Here is a 14,387-nt window from a genome sequence, read left to right on the forward strand (position 1 = left end):
TGCACTTGGAATGTTGAGAAAAAGTTAAAGGGAAGGGGCAGCGATGCGGGGGCTCTTCCAGCTGGGGTTGGGCCTCAATTGCCCATAAGTCAATGAGTTTTTGGCAGTTTTATGACTTCCCCCACAGACATCCATTTGCCAAGGGAAACAAACAATCTTGCGTAAATTATGATAACTTTTAGGCCGTGGACTAGGCAAGAACTTTAACGCAAATGATCAAGTAATTAGCCCAGAAATGTGAAGAAGTTAACAGGACAACGGAGTCTCACTAGAGATTATGGGGGGAGATTTGGGGGGTTCCTAAAGCTATATGTAGTTATCCTTTTATAGATTTTCCACTTACATATTGAAGCATTAACTTGCATAATTCTAAACAGAATCGTTATATACTAAAGCACTTAGTATTAATCGGTTGATCGGATAAATCACAACGAAAATAGCTTTCAATCATAACAGCAGGGACTTATCTCTTATGCAGCTGAAGTACTTTACATACATTTGAAAACTTTTCCTAATGGAGATTGTAAAGCATTAACAACTCGCTGCCTTCGTCTAGTGTATTGTTGGCTGATTTTTATACACTTGCGAAATAGGTAATACGCATTTTGGCTAAAACTGTGCAAGGCATCAGCACGACAAGACAAGTTCATATACTGACGGAGGAATAACACAAAAACTTGCAAGGGTATATCATTTTCGGCTTGGCCAAAGTTAGTTGGAACCTTTCGTTTTTTCCTACTGCACAAGATCAACAATAAGTCATAAAAGATATAGATAGAGCTAGTCTACATGATTTTTGCTTAACAAAAAGATGAGAAAAATGTTTGGCTTTTGTTAACAATGCACACACGGTGCACACACACACACATTCTCACACTCACACATACCTTGCCACATGCCACCCCCACCCATCCGAAAAAAAAGACATAACTGGAAAAGTTCAAGGCAAAAACAAAGAAAAAGAACAAAAGCAATTCAAGGCTCAAAAGAGTTGAGCTTAGTCATATCTTAGCCAAGTTCTTGGAGTTTTTTTTTCGTCAGGATTGGTGGTTGGAAGGGGCGTGGTGCTGGGGTGAGGGGTCGGGGTGACGTTGTGTCAAAAGTAAGCGGCGCCTTAATCTCGTTTATGTTGCGTAAAATGCATGTAATCGTGTAAACAAAATGGGCTTCTTCTGTTGCTGTTGTTGTTGGTATAGTGGGTGGGACAACAACTGATGCATAGATAGAACTTTGATAATTGTGTGACATATATGTGAAATGAATGGAAGAAATGAACGCAAGTCGACATAAAGTGTGTGCGGCTCTGGCAGTCCTTCTGCCATGCAAAAGTACTCAAAACCAAATACATGGGATATAAATTTTACACTTGAAGAAATAACTTAAGGTCTCTAATTAATATTAGAATTAGTTTTTAGGCAAAAACGAGAGAGACAGAGAATGGAAGAGGTTACAGATGATCTTTGCGCCCAATTCTAAGCGCACATATCTGATTGTTGGGCATACCTAAACATAATCTTGTTTTTTTCAGTGTACCTATAGACCGGATTTATCTCACATGTGAAGCAATTGGGCTTAAATCTCACAGCACATTTAATGCCCTACGAAATTTACGCCATCTGATTCAAGGCACACCAAGAAGTCGCATAGACCTAGACAAAAATTCTCAGATATTACTGGGAACGTCAATGAGCAGCAAAAAATTATGAAGCTCATCAAAATGTGCGCTGAATTGTAAAATTGCCGCCTGGCTAGGTGGCTGAATGATACCGGGGAAGGCAGAAAAAGAGAGAGAGAGAAAGAAATGGGGTGAGGGTTGAAGGGTTAAGGAATTCGCCAGGCAAGTTATGTGTACTTCTTATCTGAGGCAATTAAAAAATCTTTATTCCTTTGTGTTTTGTTTTTTTTTTCTTTGCTTCTCCGCCTATATTTGGTTTCTTTTTTGTTGTGTGTGTGTGTGTGTGTGTGTGTGTCGACTTCCGGTGCTGGGAGTTGGAGGCAGACTCCTAGGTTGAGGCAACGGCAAGTCTTCATCCATATAAGTAGAAATACTGCCGTATCCTTCAGGCAGCTAGGCAAAACTTTTGCCTTTTGTGTGTTGATGTGCTTATTTATGCTGACTTTTCTTATGATTTCGCTGATTTGCTGGAGACTCGGAAGAAGTCTCTCTCTCTCCTATTCTCTGTCTTCTGTTCCTCTGTTGCTACTCTAAAATGGGGAAGCAGAGAGAAGTAGAGAAGGGGAGGGGTGCGTGGTACATCACCCTTCCCGTTTTTCGACCTCTATAAATCTTTCCACAACTTAAGCCCGCAACTGACTGACCCAACCAGCTGATTGATTGAAATGTCACTCTTAAAATGCTTAAGAGCATAAAAAACGAGCAAAAAATTAAAAGCAAAACGCATCAAAAATGCCAAATGAAACATAAATGCCACCAAATTCACAAGAGAGGCCAAACCACAACCCAAAAAGGAACAAAAAAAAAACTCTCTAGGCCAAAAAGTTGAACGACTGCCTTATACCCTATAAATGCAATTGTATTCACCCTTGCGAAGTAATTTCCTCTCTTGAAATAGTCAAAACTATGATTCTTTATGAGGACATTCCTAGGATTATTTTACAGATCATAATAATATATAATATATTGTATCATAGATGCCTTATTTTGCTGAGTGATTATAGGGTATAGAAATATCCAAACGAGGTGCAACCCTCTTTAGCGTTTGTTTTCCATTTGATAAGCATGAAAAACTGAAAAAATAAAATTGTTTTAGATGCGAGAAGGCATTAGAAGCAAATGAATGGGGAAGCGAATGAGGACGGGGGTCACGGGGATGGCGAAGTGACAGAGCGACGGCCAGGGGTGCCCAAAACGGAATCCTTAAAAAATAGTGCTACTTAAAAGTGTGGAAAAAAAAAGGAAACTCAAATGAAAAGCGAATGGGACAACAAGGCACCCGGACGAATGTTTTATCGTTTAGACTTTTTGTGTATATACAAATATATCTATTTTGTTGTTGCTTTTTTTTTTGTTATTGTATTTTTTGTTAAGTTGGAAAAATGAGTTTCGATTAATTTAATAGAGACAAAAAGCCTTCATACTCACACACACACACACACACAATGCATTGAGCGAGAAAGCAAGGAAATTGCCAGGGGGATGAACAATTCTCTTAAGTCAAAAGAATCCATTCCATTTAAATTTAATAAATATAAGTTAAAATCAAATGGATATTGATTAATTAAACGAGATTTTTATAATATAAGGATATACTATGCGAGTCCTTTATAGTCTTATTGTTATTACAAAAGTAATGTCTAACTTCCTAACTCTAATCCACAAAGGACTTCAGTGGCTGACCCAGGATTATGAAGTAAGGAGTACTTTTAGTATGGTGTAGAGTAATTGAAGCCGAGTGCCACGTTTTGTGCCAGTTTTTGTACTAAAACCTAATTGCAAGCTAAAATTAAGTATACGCAGCTAGTCATCGATCATCTAACGCGCAAAAGTAGGCTACAATATATTCAAAGTGAGAAGAAAATTGGATTACTTTGATGGACTCCACATTACCAATTCAAAAAACCTCCAATTTGAATAGTGTAGGCGTAATCATTGTGTAAAGAGCTCCCCATTGACTGTGTATTCCAAGGTCGTTTGTTTATAACGTTTAGCCATTTATTAGCAGGCAGTGGGAAAGTGGGGGGAAAGGTAATACATTGACGTCGGTGGAGCGAAAGAGAGGCCAAGAGAAGGAAACTTATAATAGATAAGTGGAAGAGTGTTATAATAGGACAAACAAAAAAGGCAAACAGCATTGACCCCGACCCTGATACCGACCCATTTGGATGTGTTTGTATGGCATATAAAACTAATGAAATCCTTATTAATATCCTCTTGGACCTTTGCTGTTTGTTCTATTTTGTTGAGCCCTTGTGGCGTCGACCAAATTGAATATGCAATGAATTGTAAAACGCAAAAGTTTTGCATAAAAAAAAAAAAAAAGAAAAACCAAAAGAAAAAAATATATGTAGATAAAGAATTTTAGGGTCAGGCTTGGAAAAGAAATGTACGCACATTTTTCAGAGCATATTATGTAATTTTTCACTAGACCATCCCATTCCCTAGGCGGCTCTCTATGCGATGTGTGTGTGTGTATGTGTGTGCGTGTTTGTATGTGGGTACTTGGCCTTTGGCAGAGAGCAGCTCTAAGAGTCATGATGAGTATGAAATTTGTCCAATCGGCTGGCTGCAGTCATACGATTGGTTCCGACTCCGTGACTTTACTCAGCGCCCGTGACTCTTCCACTCTTCGTTGGGCACCGAAATCGAATCAAATACTGTATATAGGGTAGAAATACACACACACACACATACCGAGTGGACAAGGACCTCTTTGTATTGATATCTGATGCGTATTCAATAGGTTTCGACAGGGCGAGGCAAAGGCGCGCGCATATCCATACCATATGAGGGTGAAAATTGGCTTAATCAACCCTTTCTATTACACATCGTCGTACATAGTCATACATATGTATGTATGATTGTACATGTATATTGTGAATGTATGTATATATTTCTTGGTAAATATGCATTCTGATCTTTTGCCCAATAAAAATACTTAAACTTCATTAATAAACAATTATGTGCCATGCTTTACCATTATTGCAAGCTAAGCGCAAAGAATTAATGGCCTTCAATAATTTTAATGTGCTCCCTGGATCCTTCATTCCCCAGCCCCCCACCCACTTGCCTCACCCCCCTCCATTCGCCATTTTGGACTCTCATCTCTTCCATAAAGGAACCATTAAAATGCCAATGTGTTTTTGCCTCCGCTAAAGAAGCGCCACAATGTAGCAGCCATAAATTAACTCACAGAAAGGGGGAGAAAGACTTTTGCCAACTACAAAAAAATATATATATACATAAGTATGTATATATATATGTACAACTGGCAGCAACACAATATGCCAAGAACTAAGTAAATTTCATAGAATGACACGATAAAAAGAGATCGTAATGGTAAAGGAAGTGATTCATTTCTTCAAAAAGATATAGTCATTGCGATGGTTCCTTTCTGATCAGTGTTAAAAGTAAGAATATTTTCAACGACTACTCCATCCAAAGCTCTTTTTCGGCGAGGCTTGAGGAGGACTCTCAGACCATTCAATTGCAACTTCATACATCAGAGATGAAAAAATGTTTACCTATTAATAGTTTAGCTTTATTGTAATGATCATTGTTTTGTATTTGAAATAAAAGCCATGGGAATGATGTGCCGAAAGTGTTAAAAAAAGAAAAGCACAACTATGGCGAGCCTTCATATGTATGTACATGATGATGCGTGAAAAAGGTCCCTTGTAGCACGCATTTCATACACTTGTCGGTGGCAAGCGAAGTGATAATACATTATCAGGACCGTGGCATAAATGAGCTGCCGTTTTAGTGGTAGATGGAGGCAAAAGGGTTTTACTATGGCTCTCGTGTGTGTGAGGTGAGGTTGCTGGATGGCATCAAAATTTATGGGCCACAAAAAGGGCCAAAAATCAACGGGAACAAACAACAAACAACGCACAGCTGAGTATCAATGCCGAAGCACTAAATGAAGTCTCTTCTTATGCACCCTGTCCCAGTTTGATGTTGTTGTTGTAGTACTTATTTAGGTCTAGCTTTGGATTCAGTTGCCTTTGCTAAAACTTCTATGTATGTCCTGGGGCTGCGGCTTGAAAATAATTTTATAGCATATTTTTTGGCTGTTTTTATATTTATTACATTGGGGACTTTTCATTGTTACGCATCGGTCGTTTCGAAAACTCTACGAGAGACTAACACTGGCAAAAGACACACAGTCAGAGACGATGCAGAGAGTTGGAGCGAGATGGCAGATGAGCAGGGCAGAGGAAGCGAGAGAGAGGTGACAATGTCTTGAAAGACTCAGTGTTTGTTTTAGCTTAAATTAACAAATGTGCTTTTGTGTGATAATTATAATTTTACATTACCTTTTGTTAATTGTTCAGAGTGAGTTAGACAGAGAGGGAGAGAGAACAGGAAAGGTGTTAAAAAGAGGTAAATAAGACGATGATGATGATGATGATGATGAAGATGATGTTCGCTGATGTTTGGGTTATACGTATTAGTTTGTTTGCCCAAGCCATATCTCTGTCCCCTTCCCATGGCCTAATGGAAATGGGGTTTTTGGGATGTGACATATTGGCAATTTGATCATGTTGCGCGTGTGTGTGTGTGTGTGTGTGCGTCTGTTTGTGTGTATGCATTAATGGCACAAAATTTTTAATGATGTGCTACGTGTTAAGTCATCTCCAGAGAAGGCAGAACGAGAAGGAACACCACGAGACAGCACAGCACATTGTCAAGGTAATAATCGTAAGCAACAAAATTGGTAATTTTTCGTTGAATATGTTTCCCCATCTCCCTCAACCCATTTCCATGATTTTTCCGACCTCTCCGCCTTCTTGAAAAATATAAAATGGTAATAAGTAAAATTATATACCTACACACACACACACATTCATCCTATATACGATGTTTGTGTGCGGTTGAATGTCGTCGCCAGCTAACGCGTATTTCATTAGAGAACGCCTCAACGCCAACTTTTGCCCCTCACCCTTCTCCGTCTTTCAGTGGTGGCACATTTGGCTAAAAAGGTATTTTTCAGCCTGTTGAATGGTTGCTTTTTTTGGGCCTAATAATAAAATAGTGTTTGTTGGTTTGGTTGGACGTTTTTGTGCGCTAGCATGCTAATAGGCTTTTTTGTTAATTAGAAATTTTATGTGCAATGCCGCATAAAATTACTTAACGAGTGAGACAAGTGAGGAGGCATGAACGATGTGTGCCACAAGGAGACAGTTACAGTTACAGATACACAAACAAGATTCAAATAGTAAGTATATTTGAGTCAATAATGAACCAGTTTCTCTCTCACCCTGTTCCCTCATTTCATAGCTCTTGAGTTAATCGACTTAAGTTTGGTTAGTACAGTCAGTTCCAGGATATGATCGACTGACCAGAGTTGCCCTACTACTACTTTGACTTTATGCCTTTTCTGGTTTGAATTATTCGTAACATTTGTACAAATTAACTTTATGACCGCTGGCTAAATACAATCAAACTTGGCACACAGGTAGACAGAGAAGGAGAGAGTACAATGTGTGTACAAGACATACACAAAAGCATAACAAGGCAAATATACGGAGAATGAAAGAACGAAAAAATCTGTAATGGAATGAGACTGTGTGTGTGTGTGTGTAAGAGAGGAAAACCTAAAAAAAAAAGGATAAAAAATTGTAAACATTGTTTCCGCTTCATTGTTAGAACAGAGAGCGCTCAGCTAGGCAGAGTAACGTGCAATGGGCAACTGGCAACTGTCACGATGATGACGATGCTGGCTGAGATTCAGTCAGTCTCCGTCTACAAGTCCAAGTCCAATCAGCCACCCAATCAGACTAACAAGGTCCGGCTAGGCAATGCTTGCATTTTAGAGCAGATGTCCTGTAACGGTAACAGGCATTGGGCCATAGGACCGACCAAGTGCAGATGCAGTCACTGCGGCCAGGTACAGTCAACTCTCAGTTCAGCTCAGTTGAGAGTTTCGTATTCTGTTTTCTTACTCAGAAGCTGAAGCGCGGTCTGACTTTATTTACATGGACAGCGGACCAACCCAAGTGCTTGAAAAGCCAACGAGACTGGCACAAATTGAGGTTGATATGGTCACAGGGACAGGACAGTGAAGGAACAGAGAGACGGACCGAGGACCTAGTGTGAGTGAGTGAGCGAGCGTTGCCAAACTGCAGTGAAAACTCAATGATTTAACAATGAATGCAGCATCGTTGCCATCGACATTGCTACACAAATATTTATATATGTATATGTACATGCATATATATATATGTATATATAAAAATGGAAAGCAAAACATTGACAGACAACATGATGAAGGACCGAAAGACCCCGCTTGATGCGTCGAAGGACGAGCATCAAGCCGACGACCCACTTGCTCTGCAGAAATATGAATGCCTCGTCGGTTCAAAATGAATTAATAATCAGTAATTCTTAAACAAAAAGATGCTCAGGCCATGGCAAGGCACAAAAAAAGTAAGAGAAAAAGGAAAAAAATACACGAGCTATGTATGTAAGTGGAAAGTATAGAAAGAAGGCAAAAGGTATGATGACTATTCTCCATAGATGTGGGCAAAAGGTCGAGCTTCGGCCTGTCCTGCTGCCTCGCTGCCTAGCTGCCTAGCTGACTGCTGACTGCCTTTGGGCTGCTGTGACACAAGGATACGGCGCTTCGGTCGGTGGTTGACTTGACTGTGACTGATTGGCGCAGCTGAGCACCTGACTGAATCTCTGTCTCCCTTCCATCTCAGTCGGCGGCTCTGACTCACTGCCGCTTTGGTGAAAAGGCCATGGATTTTAATTACAAGAAATTGTTTGCGCTGTTTTTTTTTTTCACTTCAGCTAAAACAAAAGCCTGGTTTATGATATCTATATTCATATATATGTATGTTTCTCGGGGAATTGTAAATGCGATATGCAGGCAATGAACTTTTCTGCCTCCAATGAAAAAGTATTGCCTGAACCGTCCGTCCATCGGCGCCTGTTGCTCCCCATAAAAAACAACAAGGGGGGAAAAAAAAACAAATTACGTTTTATTAGCAACAAACGAAAAAGAGGAGAAAAAAAATGAAAGCAACTATTGTCACATGATTTTCCCCCAATTTTTTGTCCTGCCCTCAGCGTGAAAAGGGTTCGACACAAAGGACCGCAACCACAAAAGAAGGAAGGCCAGAAAAGGAAAAGAGGAAAAAAAATAACCCAGAAGGTGTCTCGAAATATATAAAAATAGCTAAATTTATTGGACAACTGCACGCCAACCATTTAATTTATATTTATAGGAAATAAACATCGGAATGAACAGACCGAAAGACGCATTGCCAAATGAATGAGGGGCTGACAAAAATACAAAAGAATTTTCCATTCTTCACCCCTTTTTCGCACAAAAGATTTGAGTAAAGAAACGTTTTTCACTTGTTCTTCTCCAAACATCCTAAATTTATCCTTGGAAGCTCTTTTTACTGGAAACTGAACTGGACGGGGTTGACCGTTGAAAGAGGATTCTAAGAAAAGATGTAATCTTTGTGTAAATACTTTAGTTCATCCAGGATCTTATCAGCAATATGATCAAGGATAATAGAATAGTCAATTTGATAGTTAGAGTTCCTATATTTACTTTCTTGCTTCCCCTAAAATAGCCTGCATAACACTTACCACAAAAAGGACTTCCAAATTCGAACTTCTCCTCCTAGACCTAGACCTTTTTGAGGTCCTTAATGCTTTAACTAGTTGAGAACTACAGAGCCAGATAAATATTATTGTAGATTAATTAATCTCTTCTTTATTTGATATCCTTTTGAAAGAAGTTATTACAAAGCTTAGAAGGAAATGAAAATGGGGAAGTTTTTTTTTTTTTTTTATGAGTTTTGCTTTAACAAAGGAACAACAAATTAAATGTCAAACCCATCAACAGGGGAATCTTTCCCCTAAGAAGAAAAAACAGGACACTCACTTTCGTATTAAAAAACAATTTCAACACACACACTCACACACACGTACACATACATATACACATATAAACGGGCCATAAAACTTGCCACATGCCTGACAAAAGATGGAGAGCAAAAAAAATGCCAAGAAAATTGGCCACAAAAGATGCTAATGATTTATTTAATCGATTTGACCATGAACATATGTTCCTTGTTGTTGCGTGTGAAAAAGTGACAAGTCTTTGTCGTCGTTGTCGCTTCAGCTCTGTCCCGGTAGCGTCCTCTTCAATTTTTTGCCAGTTTTTTTCTTGCCCTTGCCCCCAAAAACGAAAAAAAGGGAAAAAAAAGGAAATAAATGGAGAAGGACATAGTCAAGTATCTGGTGATATTTTTAATAGTTTCGGTTACGCAATGTTGACAAGGGTTTGACCGGCAAAAGGGTCAATAATGGGACATGGGACGGTGTCCTCGACCTGAGCTGGCACTCGAACTTGAACTCGAGATGGTGGAGGTGGAGGTGGCTGGGGCCAAGGGATTTGGAAAGGAGCCAAGTGTGTGGTCAAGTGTAAGTCGTTTTTGGCTTTGGCGTGTAAATTATGTTAAATGTTTGTCAATTTGTGTGATTTGTCTACTTCTTGTTCCCTGACAGGGGGCAGTAGGAATTCCCCTTTTCCCCCAACCGCCACAAGGTGCGAAAGGGTTGACGGGCATATCATGGTCACGGGTTATTAACTCTCCATTGGCCTGATTGGTCAAGTCTCCCTTGATGGAACACGAAAATTTTCAATTTCAAATCATCGAACAAGTGAAACGAAATTCCATGATTGATTGAAAACGAACACAAATATTACTTGTTGCGCCTGTGACTCTCAAATGAATCCTTAGGGAACATGTCCTTGGATATTAGTTGACCAATTCGTAACCAAAAACTTCTTCTCTTTGGTTGCCCATATAAAAATGTATCTAAAGGAAATGCGTGTGGAAAAAAAATGAAGACAAGTTTTGAAAAGAATGACTAACAATGAATGTGGGTGTGGGTGTGGGTGGGGGTGTGGGTGTGCCCGCCCATACAGACACACAGTTGGCATGGCAAGAACTGTAAGATGAAGATGAAGAAGGAATAATGAAAGCGGCTAATAAATCGACTTCAATATATCAAAGACTTAAATTTCAATTTTTTTCAAATTTCCTGCCATTTAAATGCACTCCTTTGCGTCCGAAAGGACTTCAGTCACATCTTCCATCGCCCCCCCAGGACCCCCGCAAACCGCTACCATTGTTATGCTTGGTTTGTTAAATGATCGGTAGGGGGGAGGGTAAAGTGTGGGTGGGTGGGACGTCCGTCGTGTCATTTGCTGCAGAATTGTGCCTTTTTTTCGGTGCGAGCCAGGAATTGAATTTGTTTTTTCTTTTTCGTGTTCATTTTTTTCTTCTTCTTTTTTTTTTTTTGTCCACAGACAGAGTACGACGCAATTCTTTAGCATTTTATTTCAATTTTTTTCCCGTTTCGGTTGTTGTTGTTGTTGTATTCCACACTTTGCATTTTGCAGGCAGCAGCAGCAGGAGCAGGAGCATGAGGGAGAGAGCGACGTGATTGTGGAGAGGGGGGCTGGTTAGGGGGCCGGAAAGGACAGTACAGGACATTTACTGCCTCATCTATTTAATACCATAAATAATTGCATCTAATTAAATATGCTCAAATGAAAATGTCCTCCGTTTCTCCTCTCGTTATTTTGCTTCCGTTTTTTCTTTTTCTTGTTCATTTTCTTTCATTTTTTTTCTTCGCTTTTCCTTCGGACGACGACGACGACGACTTGGCGACGGGCTACGTGCCGTAGGAGTTGAGCTGAGTTGGCTGCATTTGACGCGTGATGGAGCGAATGTCATTCGAAATGAAATTCAAGTTCCAATTTGGTTGAGCAGAGTGTGAGGTGGGTCGAGTGGTAGGTTAGGGGGTAGAGGGTGGAGGGGGGAGGTAACCACCCACTGCGGAATGAAGGAAAAAATTAAGTAGCAGCAAAAAAGAATTTAATAGTTTTCAATTAGGAATCGTTTGCAGCCTTTTTCTTTCTTTTTTTTTTCTTCTTTTTCTTCTTTTCGTCCTTTTTTTCTCTCTTACACTCCCCCGCTCTCGCACTCTTTCTTTATGTTTCGTTTCGTCTTCTTTTTTTATGGTACACACTTGACGCCGCTGTCACTTTTCTTTGCGCAAGTGTCAGGCAAATGAAGTCACGACTCCTTTTCCCAGCACTCTTCAAGTGTGAGTCCCCTGCTGTCCCCCCCATTCTCCTGGCATTCCCACTACGATGGCATTGCCAAGATACCCAGTTTGGCTCCTCCACTTGTATGTGGGGTATGCTAAGCTAAAGGAAAAACTATTTTCTATAATCATAATTGTGAATCGTTTTACAATCTAGAGTCCACTTTCCATATAAAGGAAGGGTAAAAAGGGTTTTCTTAAGGGTATCTTTGATTCGATCATGTCTACTCGTTTCTATATTGGTGTCTATTGACGTTGTTGCTGTTGCTTTTGCTGTGCTGGTTTTTAATTCAACGTGAGTTTTATTTTATTTTAATTTCACTGTCATTCTTTTAATACACCCACCACACACACCCACACACTCACTCACTGAAAAGCACACACTTTTTAGCCTTTTTGTCGACTCTTTTTAATTGTTTGGGTTTATTGAATTGAAGTGTCGAATCGGGCGAGTTCTTCCTTAATTATTTGCTGTTTAATTAAATAAATTGTCAAAGTACTTTTTGAAAAATTAACTTTGACATTTACATAGTTTGAAATTCACTTTTGGCAAATGCAATAAATAAATTGAAATTTCATTTGTCCGTGCAAAACTTTTCAACTAGAGGGGACCTGCCTTTTGGCTTCAGTTGTTCCAATCAATGCCGGGCCAAGAAACAAGTCAAGAGTTTTACCTAAATAACTTTTTGTACTGGTTGTTCTAGCGGCAAACGGCAACAGTCAAGACGCTAGAGCAAAATTAATGACAAACGAAAAAGGAAAACATATATATAGATACACAACTGGTATATACCTACATATATCTGGTAATAGGAAAAGAAGGTTGGAGTAAGAGAATGAGATTGGAAGTGAAGGTAACTCTTATTTGCCCTGCCGACGGAAGTTATTGAGCAAAAAGCCAGTTGAAAAGGAACAACCCAAAACAATATCAACATCTCAAGACTTCTTGCCCACCTGACATTCCCATCCCCACCATGCCCTATCCTCCCTTTTGACCCGAACGCGAAAATTTTCGCTTGGCAATGGTTCGATGAATTTATTACTTTTGATGTTGAAAACACGAAAACTGCTGCAGGCCATAAAACAACCAGACGGACGGCCCAAAACTTGAATCCCTCGTTCAACTAACTAACCCCTCCGCATACCCTTAGCCAGGGGAACCACTAACCACTCTGAACTTCAGTTTGGAAGCAGCAAATGCTATTAAAAGTTTGCATGTCTCAATAGAGAGTGTTAAGGGATTAGTTTACCAGAAAATATTTCGTTAGCCAAAAATTTTAAATGGTCGCATTTTCGAAAACTTGACAGTGTCTAAGAGCCTAGATACAAATTGGCTATTTCGAAATGAAATTCGAAAATTAATCAGATACTATGTGGCAGATTCCAGCTCCAATGAAGTCTTCAATTCGCGTGATTGTTAGTACATAACAAGGTTGGGTTATGTTGCGAATTAGCCAGAATCTGGATAATGTTTGGGATATATGAAATACAATGATATTGCATGTGAGATATAAATGATTCGATTTGGTATATATGCCAGTTGTAATGGCTGTGCTGGCCTTAGCCAGTTGTTGGATGTGGGACGGAGTGGACTCAACGAAACAATATGACTAATTTGACATTTCTTTGGCTGACATTAGTTTTGTGTTTCATCAATTTTCCCAATGGCAAGGCCGATGATAAGCCTTATAACGTTGAATTAAACTCTTTCGATAAGAATCAAGACTTCGGAAACGATGCCAAATGGGTGGACTGGGGTACCCTGCGTATGAAGAAGGTAGGACGCAATAAATTTACTATAGCCGGAGACTTTGAGTTCAAACTAAACATGGGCGACGAGCAGAGGGTAAGTTTCCCCCAAAAACTATTCATAAATCGGGAGTTTATTGTTGTCACTTCTTGAAGATATCCTTGCAAGTGTTTGTCTATGATTCCAATAACAAGCAGAAGGGAATGCTGGTCATGAATGTGAATAAGCCGTTCTGTCAGTTCATCAATGAGGACACCAATACCTATCCCTACTTGAAGGAGGCCTCCAATTTGCCCGATCAAGGCGGTTGCCCGTTCCCCAAGGGCGAGTATACCATCAATAACTATGAGCTGGAGACGAATTTCCTACCCGACGATGCACCCAAAGGTGATTATCTCATCGAATTGACAATGCTGGACAAAGAAACTGGCGTGGCTGGGCTCATTGCCATTGTCACCTTGACTTGAATCAATGACTCGTATTGGCTTCTTTTTTTTTCTGTTGTGGGTGGATCCCCAGTCGATCTGTGCATCATTGTTAGTTTTAAGTATACGCAATATCAATTTATATTTCTTGCCTGGTTGGATACAATATAGACAATTTCGCTTTCAAAGACAACCAATTCTTGGCGTCTTTTTTATCCCTGCCCATTTATATCCATCCACCCACCCACTCACACACACACACATTCTACTTATTCGAGCGCTCTTAGTCATCTTTCAAGTGCAATTTGCTTGAATTGACAAATACAACAAAATCGCGTGAACGCCACAAAATTTCTGCATCAACACCTCAACTAATTGAAATTTTCGCAATTAT

General features: G+C 39.7%; 1 protein-coding gene across 1 annotated transcript; it reads left to right on the top strand.

Moving 5' to 3' along the window:
• Window positions 1–13,401: 13,401 nt before the first annotated feature.
• Window positions 13,402–14,186, top strand: CheA7a (Chemosensory protein A 7a). Its single transcript, XM_068303341.1, has 2 exons — window positions 13,402–13,664; window positions 13,724–14,186. Exons 1-2 carry the CDS (start codon window positions 13,425–13,427, stop codon window positions 14,033–14,035), a joined length of 552 nt encoding a protein of 183 aa, XP_068159442.1. The 5' UTR covers window positions 13,402–13,424; the 3' UTR covers window positions 14,036–14,186.
• Window positions 14,187–14,387: the final 201 nt, after the last annotated feature.

This window comes from Drosophila tropicalis, unplaced genomic scaffold (genome assembly GCF_018151085.1).
Source record: "Drosophila tropicalis isolate 14030-0801.00 unplaced genomic scaffold, ASM1815108v1 contig_158, whole genome shotgun sequence".
In the NCBI taxonomy this organism is placed as follows: domain Eukaryota; kingdom Metazoa; phylum Arthropoda; class Insecta; order Diptera; family Drosophilidae; genus Drosophila; species Drosophila tropicalis.